The sequence below is a fragment of the Zingiber officinale genome, chromosome 4B (assembly GCF_018446385.1).
Source record: "Zingiber officinale cultivar Zhangliang chromosome 4B, Zo_v1.1, whole genome shotgun sequence".
Classification (NCBI taxonomy): Eukaryota; Viridiplantae; Streptophyta; class Magnoliopsida; order Zingiberales; family Zingiberaceae; genus Zingiber; species Zingiber officinale.
Genome location: NC_055993.1, coordinates 36884507 through 36897417, shown reverse-complemented (window position 1 = coordinate 36897417; position 12911 = coordinate 36884507). Strand labels below are relative to the sequence as shown.

Here is a 12911-nt window from a genome sequence, read left to right as displayed (position 1 = left end):
ACAATTTTATCAATTAAAAAAAATTATCAAAACTTAAATATAAAAATTTAATTAATAATTTTGTATCTCAAAAAGTTAGAAAACTAAATTTTACATAAAAATTTATTTTAAAAAAATTTAAACCCACAATTATGGATCCCAAATCCGAATGAAAAAGGATGATGAAATTTTTTTAAAAAAAATATTAAAAGTCAATTTTTTTTTTTTTTTTTTTTTTTTTTTTTTTGCCTAGGACCTTTGGGACGTCCAGCAGCCATCACCTTCTCAAATCCTTCCTCTCCATGACTTAATTCAACTATGAACTGAAACGTTAGCTACATTGCTGAAAAGTTTCTAGCTGATGAAGAATTAAGTTGGAGCCTTTGTGACTTTGGGGCCATCCTCCACAGAGGAGTCCTTGCTGTCTCCGCCCATCTCGTTGCAATGTATGGTATGCCACATTGGCCTCTCTTGCTGAAACATCCTGTCAATATCGAGTCCAGTTAGAATTGCCATTGAAATGGGTTTTACTGCCTGTCAATTTGGGTGGATCATGAACAGAAGATTTCTTATATATATACAAATTGTTTTCTCAGATCATCACAAAGTCAGCCGCATGGGCAACAGGACTTACGGATGCTTGCAGAGCAGAGAGCACTGAATTGTAACGACATACTTGCAAGTAGCAGCCTCTTTGATTGAGCTGATTACGGCAGATTGTTCTGAGCAAACAAATCTGACCTGTAAGCAAATGAGCATGCATGTTTCAGGAAGCGGCTAAAGGAACTAGATATCTTATGCAGGATCACGACTGATATGTACCTCGGTCTCTCGAGGTTGATTTGTCAGGTCGCACATGGTTCCATTTGTATACTGATGCGCATGATACCTGCAGAATTTAGAAAAAAGTAATTTGCAGACAGTATCCTAAAGTTACAAATATGTTAGCTTGGTCAATTAGCTGAGCTAAATGAGAGTACCATTTATGTTGTTATGGCAATGAAGAAAAACATACCGTTGGGAAGCATCTTTTGAGCGAGGATCCTTAACTGTAAAAGTATCAGAATGATTCTCATTAAAAACAGATGTTGCATCTGCATCGAACTTGCCCAACACAAATTCTTCAACTGCCTGCAAGTAAGAACATACCTTTCCTTTTATTGAATCAAATTTTGCAAATAGCGATCAAATGAAGCATCAAGATCAAAATTCAAGCTAAAGAACTTATAATATCAAATATGCTTAACAAACAAATATTTTGAAGTTAAAAATTACGATGGATGCTGATTTTATCATAAGAAGAACAAGGCATTATGACATCGAGTTAAAGGAGTATAACGAATTGCATATAATCAAGTTATATTTGCATCAATAAAGAAGATCAAGTTATCTAGAAATTATTTTAAAATTAATCGTAAAAGTCAATCAAACTGCCCATTTGGACAAGGGAATACCCATATTATAAAAGGTTTGGCAATAGGATTTCTTATAAAAGAATGGCAAACCTAAGGAAGATACAAACAAAAATTATCTTGTACTTACATAGAGCATCCCTTCAAGAGTGCAAATTAAAAATTAAAAAAAAACACAAAATGACAAAAAAGTTATGATACATGCACATATGTCCAAATTCAGAATCTTAAAACTAGCAATACAACGCTATTGCTAAGTTCAGTAATACCTTATAACAGTACTGTTTAGCAAGAATAGTTTAACTAATTGTCAAGAAAACTACTACCGCAATCTATTTTCCACCCACATCCCTCGTGTCCTACAAACTCCCCCATAAACATCCTTTTCCTCTCTTCCATCATCTCTCATCATTTTTCAACTTATCAGACATTTTGCTTTTTGTTTCTCCATTTCCTTCTTTCTCTAGCAACTTAGGGTTGTGAGTAAACCAAATGTTCGTAAGCAAGTTCAATACTTGGTTTGATAAAAACATGTTTATTTTGTTCGATATGGAAAAACTATAAAATAAAGAAGCTTAAACACATTTTTTTAAGATCAACAAGATAAATGGAGCCTGAAACTAGTGAACTCATCTCATTAGCATTCAAGAAAAAAATTGCGATACATAATGAACGAACTTGTTTACAAAATTTGTCTACAACTCACGCATGCACACCTACGTGTACATGCACACAAGTGGTTTGATAAGAGCACGTTTATTTGGTTTCATATGGAAAGAATATAAAACAAAGAAGCTTGAACAGACACACACGCTGGAACATATTTTTCAAGCTCCACAAGATAAATAGACAAGCTTGACTAGTGAACTCAGCTCATTAGCATAAAAATGGTTTGTCGATAGATGATGAATGTACTTGTTTGCAAATTTGTTTACAACTCAAATAGACACAAACACAAGTGCACGCATATATGCTGGCACACACATGTACACATTGCGCACGTACCAAGGTTTAAAATTTCGACCCGTGTCGAGATTTCGGTCCCAGACCGGAATGATACGATTTCGATATCATATTGTGCGATTCGTGCCGCGCCGATACAGTTTTGATCTTTTTGTTATTTATATGATAAATATGTTTATTGTGTATAATTTAAAAATAAGTTGTATATTGATTTTATGTAAGTTGTTTAAACGTGGCTAGAAAAAATAATTAAATATAATTTTCTTTAAAAATGTATTAATTACTCCAATTAAAATTGATATATCATAATTATATAAATTAATTGTTTATTCATTTAATTAATTATTAGTTTAAATCTTATATACTTTAAATAGTAAAAAAATTTAAAATATCAATTAAACAGTAAAAAAATAAAATAATAATAAATTATCAGAATATAAATATGATTTATTAGAATTTTAAAAAAAATCAAATTTTAAAATAAATTTAAAACAGTAAAAAAGAAATTTTTTTATAATATCAATTAATAATTTTTAAATTTTTATTTTTTTTAATTTGAAATATATTTTTATATATTTTATAAGGATAATTTAATTAGGATTTATAAAAGCTTATTCAAAATATCACAGTCTAGTTGGGAATTAATTAAATCTTTTTACTTTTGTGCAACAGTAATCCCGTCTCGATCCCATCGCGCAAGTCCTGCAAGCAGCGCTCGTGCGACACTTCCGCCGACGGCGAAGGCATCTCCCGACGCTTCCGACACCGGCAGAGGAATCGCGCAACGCTTCCGACGCCGGCGGAGACGTCGCGTGATGCTTCTGACGGGCACCAGAAGCGTCGCATGATGTCTCCGTCGCCGCCAAAAGCGTCGGGCGACGCTTCCGACGGCACGAAGGTGTCCATCGCTGGCGAATGACGTAGGCCAAATTTGTCCGCCTGTTGTGCCGGTTTCGCTTCCTCACCGAAACGGTAAATTCCAGTGGTTTCAAGCGGCATGGCACTTCAAACCCTGGCACGCACACAATCTAATAAGAGCATGTTTATTTGGTCCAATACGGAAAGAATATACAATAAAGAAGCTTGAACACACATAAACACACTATTATTTAAGGTGGGCTTCATGAATCTTATCTTTCATTATCCCTTAAGGTTCTATGTAAGACTACATTACTAGTAATATTAATTACCATATATATAATATGAGGATTTTATGCTACTATTTATGTAGTTATATGTTTTTGATATTTAATAAGTTTTAAGGTTCTAAATTATCTATAAAGTTCTATGTCTACTAATTTGGTTGCATGAATCTTGACCATTCATTATGACTCTATCAAGTTCTATGCAAAACTACATCACTAGTAATATTATTTAATTAAACCATTTTTATTACATTGGATAATGATCTCTTATCTCTCTAAGCATTACACCTACTCCAATAGATTCAACTCTTCTAATTATAGAATGAGCCATTTTTTAATAAGTCCATACAATATCAACTTATTTTCTCCCATTTCCTCATATATAAGTTATACCTTATTGCTCTCAAATATTGATATTTTTTACTTTATCCTTTCCGGTAATTGCACATTATCATAGTATTCTTATTTATGCCATATCAAATGAATAAGTTTCATTTATCGAACCAAAGAGCAATCTTGTTTTTAATGAGCTGGGCAAAAGATGAAGCTTGGCTTGAATTTAGTAAGCTTTTTAATTAACAAGTTTGATCTCAAAATATTGAGTTTGGTCAATATTGGGCTCAACTCGAGCTCATTTATTTTCTTAATAAACAAGCTTGAATATAGTCAAGTTCAACTTGGCTTCAGCCTTATTCTCAGGTCATAATATGTCAAAGATAAATAAAACCCCTCCTTTCAATCAACTACTTCTCTGACCTTTTCCATTTCATTTCGTAAATTGAGGTAATTAATCAAGATTGTTCTTATACCATTAACTACTCCACCACTACTAGCCTTTTTCTCCCCTTCAAAAAAGTATTGAGAATGTAAGGACATTTCAAAAATAGAACACAATCATGAGAGAAAAGGGTGGTTAGGTTGATGGTTACACTTTCTGGGTTTGTTATTCAGAACTAGATGCATTTGCATGTTTTATCATCTCCCTGTGTGTGCAAGGCAAATAAGAGAGCAGATATTCTTGCATGCTTTATCATCTCCCTGTGTGTGCAAGGAAAATGAGAGAGCAGATATTCTTAAAGTCAACGTACCTTTTCATCTTCAATATGAAGTTGTTTCACATGCTTATGGGAACAAAATTCATAGGTCCACCAACCTTCAAACTGGAAGTCAAAGAATCAGAGAAAAGTAGGAAAAATTCCATTAATAGTTGTCTGATGTTTAGAAACTAATTTTTACCCTGTAAAAGCATCTGTCTGCATCTTTTAAACCCTCAATCAACTCATCAGGAGTCTTAAACTTAATCTTCTGCTCACTTTCCATTATTAAACTGCTTGAATTCTCGTGAGTAACTGTTTTTAAAACTTTTGTTTCCTCAACAATAGGTAAGTAACAATTGTAATTCTTGCCCTCCTTATTTGACATTGCAACTTCTTCCTGACCAACTACCTGTAGATAAATACCATTGCTTTAAAGAATTAATGGAATTTAAATATTGAGATGAACATGGATAATGCTGCATAATAATTTGAGATGAATTAGGAAGCTTGTATAAAATCTTAAAACAAATATTTTTTTTTAAAAAAAATGCTCATCCTTATCCTGCAGGGTCCTTAGTTTTACCAAAATCTAGAAGAGCACAACTTCATGGCATAGGTTAACCAAATTGAAACAGGGAACCATTGTGCATGATTAATGACAAACAAACACCATAAAATTAGAACTTTCTTCATAGCACGTCTTCATTAGCCAAGAGCACATGACAATAGATAGAATCTGAATGAAATTAAATTCGTGTTTCTCTCAGTACCTAGGCAATGGGACAGTGCTGCCTGCATGGTTTATATTGAAATTGAACCCCTACAAATTCTATAAATCAGAATAGAAGTATACTTTAAATAGTAATGTGATTTCTCTACTTAAAATTGTGTATTTAATCAAAAAAATTGCAGCATGAATCTACTGGAGGCCTGTGTTGGAACTTCAATTCCCTATAAGTACTCTAAGCATCAATTTCTAACAATGTTATAGCTTCCTTCCTAGAAACTAATTTCTTATTTACATTTCCGAACACGTGTGACAGAACCTACTAGGCTTATATTTAAGAAATCAAGTAAAATAGCTATTAGAAGTCCAGATGGGTGCAAGTGATTTTGGATGTATTGCTAAGGTTTCCAAATATGAGACTAAAATGTCTTAGGGTGCGTTTGGTTTGCACCGTTTTCATTTTCATTTTCTGGAAAACGCGCGTTTTCTAGAAAACAGAAAACGACTTTTTGTCATTCTCTGTTTTTCTAGAAAACGATAGCCAATTTTTTAGAAAACGCGCACGAAAAACGCAAACCAAACACCGTTTTTCAGAAAACGCGCGTTTTCCAGAAAATGAAAATGGAAAATGTGCGTACCAAACGCACCCTTAAATTCTCATCTAAACAAGTCTGGAATATTAAGGAGTCAAGTATCTGATATGCTCCAAAAAAATAAATTCCTAATCAAAACATTCCACACTCACATGAGTACACTTTGGATCTCATTGCTTCTAACAAGCCAAGTTTTTCATATCTACTGATTCCAGAGTCCAATTTAATTCATATGAGTGCCTACACTATCTTTAGACAGGGAATGTCTAAAATACCTAACATCATTATGTTAGACTTTGTTATACTTGACTTATAGTACTTATATAACAGAAGCGCATTCAATACGAACAATTTGAGTAAAACTATCTAGAATCAAATGATCATATAGAAAAAGTAACATAATGTTGTTCTGATCGTTCATTGTCAATTTTCTGCATATCTCTAAGATCTCCTTTATTTCCAAAAGGATTTATAATACGGAAAGTCAACTATTCAGAAACCTATCGTAGTATCATGATGAGACAGGTTTTTAGTAGGTATCGGAAACATATAAGAATATATTATTGATTTTATACGTGGAAGGTGTATCTCTTTTTTCAAATTGTGAATTCGTTTTAGCATGCAGAAGATTCTATTTCAAGCAATGCTTACCGGATAGAAAGGAGAGTTTTCTGGGTGGAACTCAACCTTGTATTTTGGCTCACGAGAACTCCGGCCAAATCTCCCACCTATGAATAAAAATTTAACCAATAAATCATTAACTTAATAAAAACTTAGGATGATGTGATCATAAAAATTTAACCAATAAATCATGAACATAACAATTACAAACATACAGCATGTGTTAAGTTTGAAAAACAAACGTGTTACATTTTGGTCATAAGATACACTTGAAGCATTAATGTAGGAATATTTATATGACTCAAACCGCACATATCCCTAAATTTGGAACCATTAAATGCAAGAATAAACTCACTACACCAAATAGTATACTTATATTAATGCTCCTACTACTCCCCTTTAGGTTGGAGCTTAATCTATGTTCAGCTTAATACATAAACTAGAGAAGCTCCCTTAAAAAAAGATAACATTAAAAAACATGGTTTAAAATCTTTTGTCGTATAGGGTGGCACGAGAGAAACATTTCATTCAGCCCACCGAATGGCACGGACACCAACAAGCCCTACAGCCGTCGTGAAGGCGTCACGGGCCATGCGGTCGCAGGTGGTGTGAAACAAGAAGGCGGTGCCGGCGTTGCTAGTGTGGATGAAAGGGCGACATCGGTGGTGGGAGGCGTGGTGGGGTCGCGCAAGCGTGCGGGTGAGTAGAAAACTTAGGTTTTAATTAAAGTTAGGTTAATAATTTCAATCAACTCTTAACTATAATAGGGATAATCTAAATAGACTTAATTAAATACTAATAGAACTATTCCAGACACAGCGATCCCGTATTATTTTTTTCTTTTAATTTTTTTTTAAATATTTTTAAATATTTAAATTTAAAAAATTATTTTTAATTAAAATATTTTATATTTAAAAAATATCAGAATTATATCGGCACAAAACAGAATCGAAACTGTATCATTCCAGTCATAAATTGAAACTATAAAACAGGTCCACATTTTAAACCGTGTTAAATAAAGACTATGACTATAAAATTTGAAAAATGCAATTAAGTAAACATTTGAAGACGGTCGATGGATAAACCAACAAAAAATCTTTTCAATCTCATATCCACGCACCCAGTAATGTCTTTACCCTCAAACCAATATAGAGGAGAACGAGAAAATGAATGAAGTGGAACAAGTTTGAAACACAATTGCAAAAACTAACTTCTTGAGTGGGCTTCTTCCTTAATCGATGCACACAACAATACAATAGACTAAGAGAAAAGAAAGCCATTTGGAAGTCCTAGAGGAAAGATGTTCACGAGGTTGAGATCAATGATTATTAAAGATGAAAACATCATCCTCGTTCATGATCAATTGAGATACTTTCTTATTCATTAGAAGGGTCAACCATAAATAAAATTGAAGGGGTGACTAAAGAAAAATATTAGTGATGCAATTGCTCCTTATGCTTGGATGAGAGGGCTTACAAAAAATATTGACAATTCGTTTGACATCAATTTTACCTAGTTTGTAATTTGACTTATTTCCTAATTTGGTTTGGTTGAGTTCTTTTAGGTATAGGATTATTTCTTTCATTGGATATTTTTAATTATGTTTAATTTTGTTTATGTTGGAGTCTTAATAAAGAAACCGAATATCTCATGTTAAACATAATTGCATGATAAAATTTCCACTTTGTTGGTTATCATTCTCTGTGAATTGTTTACCACTTGCGCTACATATTGGATCTCTATGTAAGTTTTAATCCACCTCTGTGTTGCATCACTTCTATTCCCCCTCTGTCAGATGTATGCATAGGGATGTTGTGGGCTTTTATCTTAATCCTATCATTTATTGATCCCATAGCAGACAATTTGCTCTAGCAATTCAACAGCCAACTAGAGGATCACGTGGGAATAAAGGAGGCCATCAGTGAGATCATGGCAGGAACTTTAGTGCATAGAGCTGACATAAGTGCTTTCACTATGGGAAATTTAGTTATGTCAAGGATGTTTGTTTCTCTATGGTTACCTACCTAACCCATGTGGCACAATTAGACGGCATTTCCCATGAGGGTCCATCAGCCTACACCAATTCTGGGTCTGATTCCTCAATCGCAGTTTCTCTTTGGGAATAATTAAGCTTCACTTATGGATTAAAGGCATTATAAATGTTTCTTCAAATGAGAACACGGCAAAGTCCCAAGTTCAGAATGGCTTTATATCATGTATGGATTAAGTGGGAATTATTAAAGTTTTTTCTTGCCTTAAGTAGTTTCCTCTAGTTGTATCTTTATTCATGATAACAACTTTGCAGTTTGCAACCCAACCATGTGGTATTTACAATTAGGTCGCTAAGTCCATAGCAAACTGCAGTGTTCATCAGTATTGCTGTTGGAACCTTCAACATTGTAGATTTCACTAAGTTGTATGGAAAATGTGCTGCAAAGTCTGCAGAATATAATTTGCATACAGTTTGTCATCCAATAAGGCACCTGGAAAATAGCACATGAGATTCTCTTTCTTTGGTGTTAAATTTGATTTAGTGATCAACTAAAAAATATTGAGTGGCTACAAAGATGCATTACTTCACTACCTGACAAGAGTAGGTAAACAGGAGCTTTATTACTTTGTTAATTGAAGTTACTGTAGTTACTGTTTATGTTTAGTTGCATGAATCCTATTTTACAATTAAGCTATGCACAAAGGTAAATTTTCAATAATAGAAAGATTATTAGATTAATTATAATTGTCATTTAAATTTCTAAGGTTTTCAATTTTCTCTTCTTGGCACCACTAATTTCAATTTGTATTTTTATTCATAACCTACTACCTTAGGTAGTTCCCTCGTATCTTTATTCATGGTAATAACTCTACACTTTGCAACCTAACCATGTGGAATTTATAGTTAGGTCGCTAAGTCCACAACAAAGTGCAGTGTTCTTTAGTATAATTGTAAGAGCCCTCAAAATGGTGGATTTTGCCAAAATGTGCGGAAAATGTGCTGTAAAGATAACAGAAATATAAACTGCATACAGGGTCAACCAACTAAGCTCCTGGAAATAACACAAGGTTAGATTCTCTTTCTTTGGGTTAAATTTGATTCAATGATCAATTACTTGAAAACATTACGTGGTTGTGAATGGAAGTGAATTAGAGATGTACTGAATTGGAGATGCATTATTTCAATACATGACATGACTAAGTACATAGGACTTCGTATTCTATTACCTTGCTTGTTGAAAGGTACAAGAGTCTCATTATTTATGGTTTAGCTGTATGAATCCACTTTTGCAATTAAGCTATTTGCAAGGGTAAATTTTCAGCAATCAAAAGATTACTTACATTTTAGATCAATTATAATTGTATGCATAGTTTAGAATTTCAAATCATGTCAAAGTTTCAGTCTATGAGAGGAACGATATTGTACGTTATTGGATATAGTTTTGATACTAATTTAATTGAATTATTAATAACAACAATAATTTTTATTGTAATTAATTTACTTAACGAGTAATTAAATTTCTAATACATATTTGTTATTCTGATTGTAATAGAGAATTAACTTTTAAAGCTATTAATGAGGTCAAATATTTTGAGGCATATGGATTTGTCGACGATCTTCTTGTAGTGTCACAAAGATACAAAGTAGGTGTCAATAAAATATAAAATAATTTATTATTAACCATTATTTACACATGTAGATAATTACTTTAATTTTATTTGTTTAGCTATAACTAAATGGTGCAACATGAATACTCTTGCGGATGGTATTTCCAAGTGGCTGCAAAAGAAATTGATTAACTTTCTCCCTTGTTATACAAAAATGCAAAATCACTTCACTTATCATAGTTTGGAGAAGATAGTCTACATTCACTACGATATGAGTCTTCAGCTAAGGGTTATAACAGTGAAGAAAGAAAAACAAAAGTCTAGTGATGCAGAGTTGCAGACTCATTTGATATTGGATTCATGGATGATCCAATAAAAAATTGGTGGAGTACTACTGAGGCTAAGAATTTATTACTTTATGGAGTAAGAAATAACCATCTAAATTTCTTAACAAATTAAAAAAGTGTAAGCTAGCAAAGATGCTGATGAGGAAGAAGATGTTGATGAAGTTTTCAACCAGTAATTTTTATTGTGTGGAACTCAACCTTGATATTCTCAACTATCACAACTCAAAACACTACCAAAGACCATAGACAAAGAAAAAGACAAAGATCCTGCAATTTTTAAATCTATTCAACAAAAATAGCAAACAAGGGAAAGGGTCAATTGATAATCAGTTGCACTCCACTTGATGCAATCGATGAGAGCAAGTACATGATAAAAGTGATGAAATATTGTCACCTTCTAACATTGCAATCTTACAAGAAGTTTAAAAATGTTAATAGTGATGCCTATAGCAATGCAACTACTAATGAGGGAGATGACATTGAAGATGCACTGGGTGGTCATGTCACTTATGAAGAATATCACATGGCCTCTAGACATGCGAGTAAGATTACATGCATGCAACTCAAAATGATGATTATAACACTAGAGATATTAAGAGTCAGTATTAACACTAATACAAGTCTGAAACACATGGTTCTAACTGACTATCCCTGCAGGGTTGATCTTCAAGTATGTTACAAGAACTGATGCGCTTATCTGATACATGGCACCCCTTTTAGTATTGGAAAGGTGATTGAGATTCTTGTAATAACTTGGACTCTATTGCTACGAATTGAGATTTTAAATCTTAACTAAATTATATGCTTAAGCAAAATGAAATATTGCAACTTCAAAAGGTCCACATCTCCATCAAAATCAAGATGGCTGCAAAATCAAAGCTTCCTAATTGGAAGACTCGTTATACATCTGTCTTAACAGAAATTGGGTGGAGAGGGGAGCACCAAAATCACAAAATTGATGCATGAAACAGCTTTCCTCCTACTCATAAGCTCTAGAAACGAGCTCACTTTTTCACTTATTGTTCTGAGAAGCGATCATCTAACTAAAGTTTTGATATTTCAGATAAATCGTCAGAGATCTATACGGCTAACAGATACACCTCAGAAGGGAATCTATGACATCCTTCCAGTATACACGTACAGAAGGTGGGGGCCAAATAAGGGGCTCAAGTTCAGAAGCATCCATTGCGAAAGGTAAAATCGAATCATGGCGAACAGAGAAAGAAAACAAAATTTCGTAATTTGAAGGGAAGATGGTGGAATCGAGAGAGGATACCAACCGGAACCGGTGTAGATTTGGTCGGCCAGAATGGAGCCGAGGAAAACAGCACCGAGTAGGTGGAGGAGGAGGATTGAGCCGCACAGGGATCTCGCGAGCGCCATCAGAGAGCAAGCAACCACCTCGATCGCCGGCGAATGCTCTCGTCTTTTTCGTGGCAGCGATTTCGCTGACCTCGATAAGCGAATACTCGTCTTATAAGGAGGATCCAGGAGTGTCAAATGGGCCGACGGCTCGGTCTAAGATGCATGTTTAAGACGGGGCCGACGGCCCGTGTACATTTTTGGGCCGGGGAGCTATGGATGAATAAATATCTAGAAGGATGGGCGATATGGGCTACCACAATGCAATGCAAGAAATCTCATTTATTAAATGTGTGTTGATATGTTGTATTATTATGTCACATTAAGACGAGTTAATATAATCTAGCTTATAATAATGTAATTAAATTTATAATATAAAATAATATAATCTTGATTATATTACTATATTTGATAATATAATATATGTAATCTTTGATTGTAATGATCATTACATTCTTTTATTTGGTATCCATTATTTTTTATAAGTAATATAATTCGTATTATTATAAAATAATAAAAATATCTTGCAACCTCTACTGACGGCCGCTGCACCTTTGCTGGAGCTTGCGACAACCAGCGATCGCTGTCGTTGGCCTCCTCTGCTGGCCGCCATCGCTAGCGGTTGTCGCCGTCGCCGGTTGTCGGTGGCTGCGACGGCAACAGCCGGAGGCGGCGGACGACGACCGATGGCGGAGGCGGTCGACGACAACAGAGGTGACTCGAGGTAGTTGGCGACGACGACCGACGGTGGCCGCCGATGGTGGACGGCAACGACTAACGACGGTGGGTGACAACGACGGGCGACAGTCGCGGTGGACTAGGGATATATTCGACATTTAAATTTTGGTTAAACGATGACCTCGTAATATAATCGGATTACATAATATTACTTTGTAATCCAGATTATAAAACTTCACTACCTTTTGTAATCCAAATTACATTACATTATAAGTTTAAAATTAAATCAAATAAAATAATCAACCTTGTAATATAATCTTGATTACATTACAAAACATATTACACCCTATCAAACGTAGCCTAAATGTGAAATGATTTGAATATATAAAAGGCAACCACAATGTAATTTGTTGATCAACTAAGAATCCATCTTATTCAACCATCCGA

At 34.1% G+C, this 12911-nt stretch overlaps 1 protein-coding gene across 1 annotated transcript; it reads right to left on the bottom strand.

Moving 5' to 3' along the window:
- Positions 1 to 261: 261 nt before the first annotated feature.
- Positions 262 to 11892, bottom strand: LOC121974963 (protein OS-9 homolog). Its single transcript, XM_042526266.1, has 8 exons — positions 11705 to 11892; positions 6508 to 6584; positions 4736 to 4945; positions 4588 to 4659; positions 995 to 1110; positions 802 to 868; positions 614 to 720; positions 262 to 463 (listed from the first exon to the last, which is right to left on the bottom strand). The coding sequence occupies exons 1-8, from the start codon at positions 11805 to 11807 to the stop codon at positions 349 to 351; spliced, it is 867 nt and encodes a 288-aa protein (XP_042382200.1). The 5' UTR covers positions 11808 to 11892; the 3' UTR covers positions 262 to 348.
- Between the last annotated feature and the right edge of the window lie 1019 nt (positions 11893 to 12911).

What these genes read in the sequence shown, in the direction of transcription:
- LOC121974963 (XM_042526266.1), bottom strand. Translation starts at nt 11,807, where the DNA reads ATGGCGCTCGCGAGATCCCTGTGCGGCTCAATCCTCCTCCTCCACCTA. An exon ending in TCAAAAGATGCTTCCCAACG is followed by an intron (nt 869 to 994) that starts GTATGTTTTTCT and finishes TAAATTCTGCAG; the next exon opens with GTATCATGCGCATCAGTATA. An exon ending in ATCAACCTCGAGAGACCGAG is followed by an intron (nt 721 to 801) that starts GTACATATCAGT and finishes ATTTGCTTACAG; the next exon opens with GTCAGATTTGTTTGCTCAGA.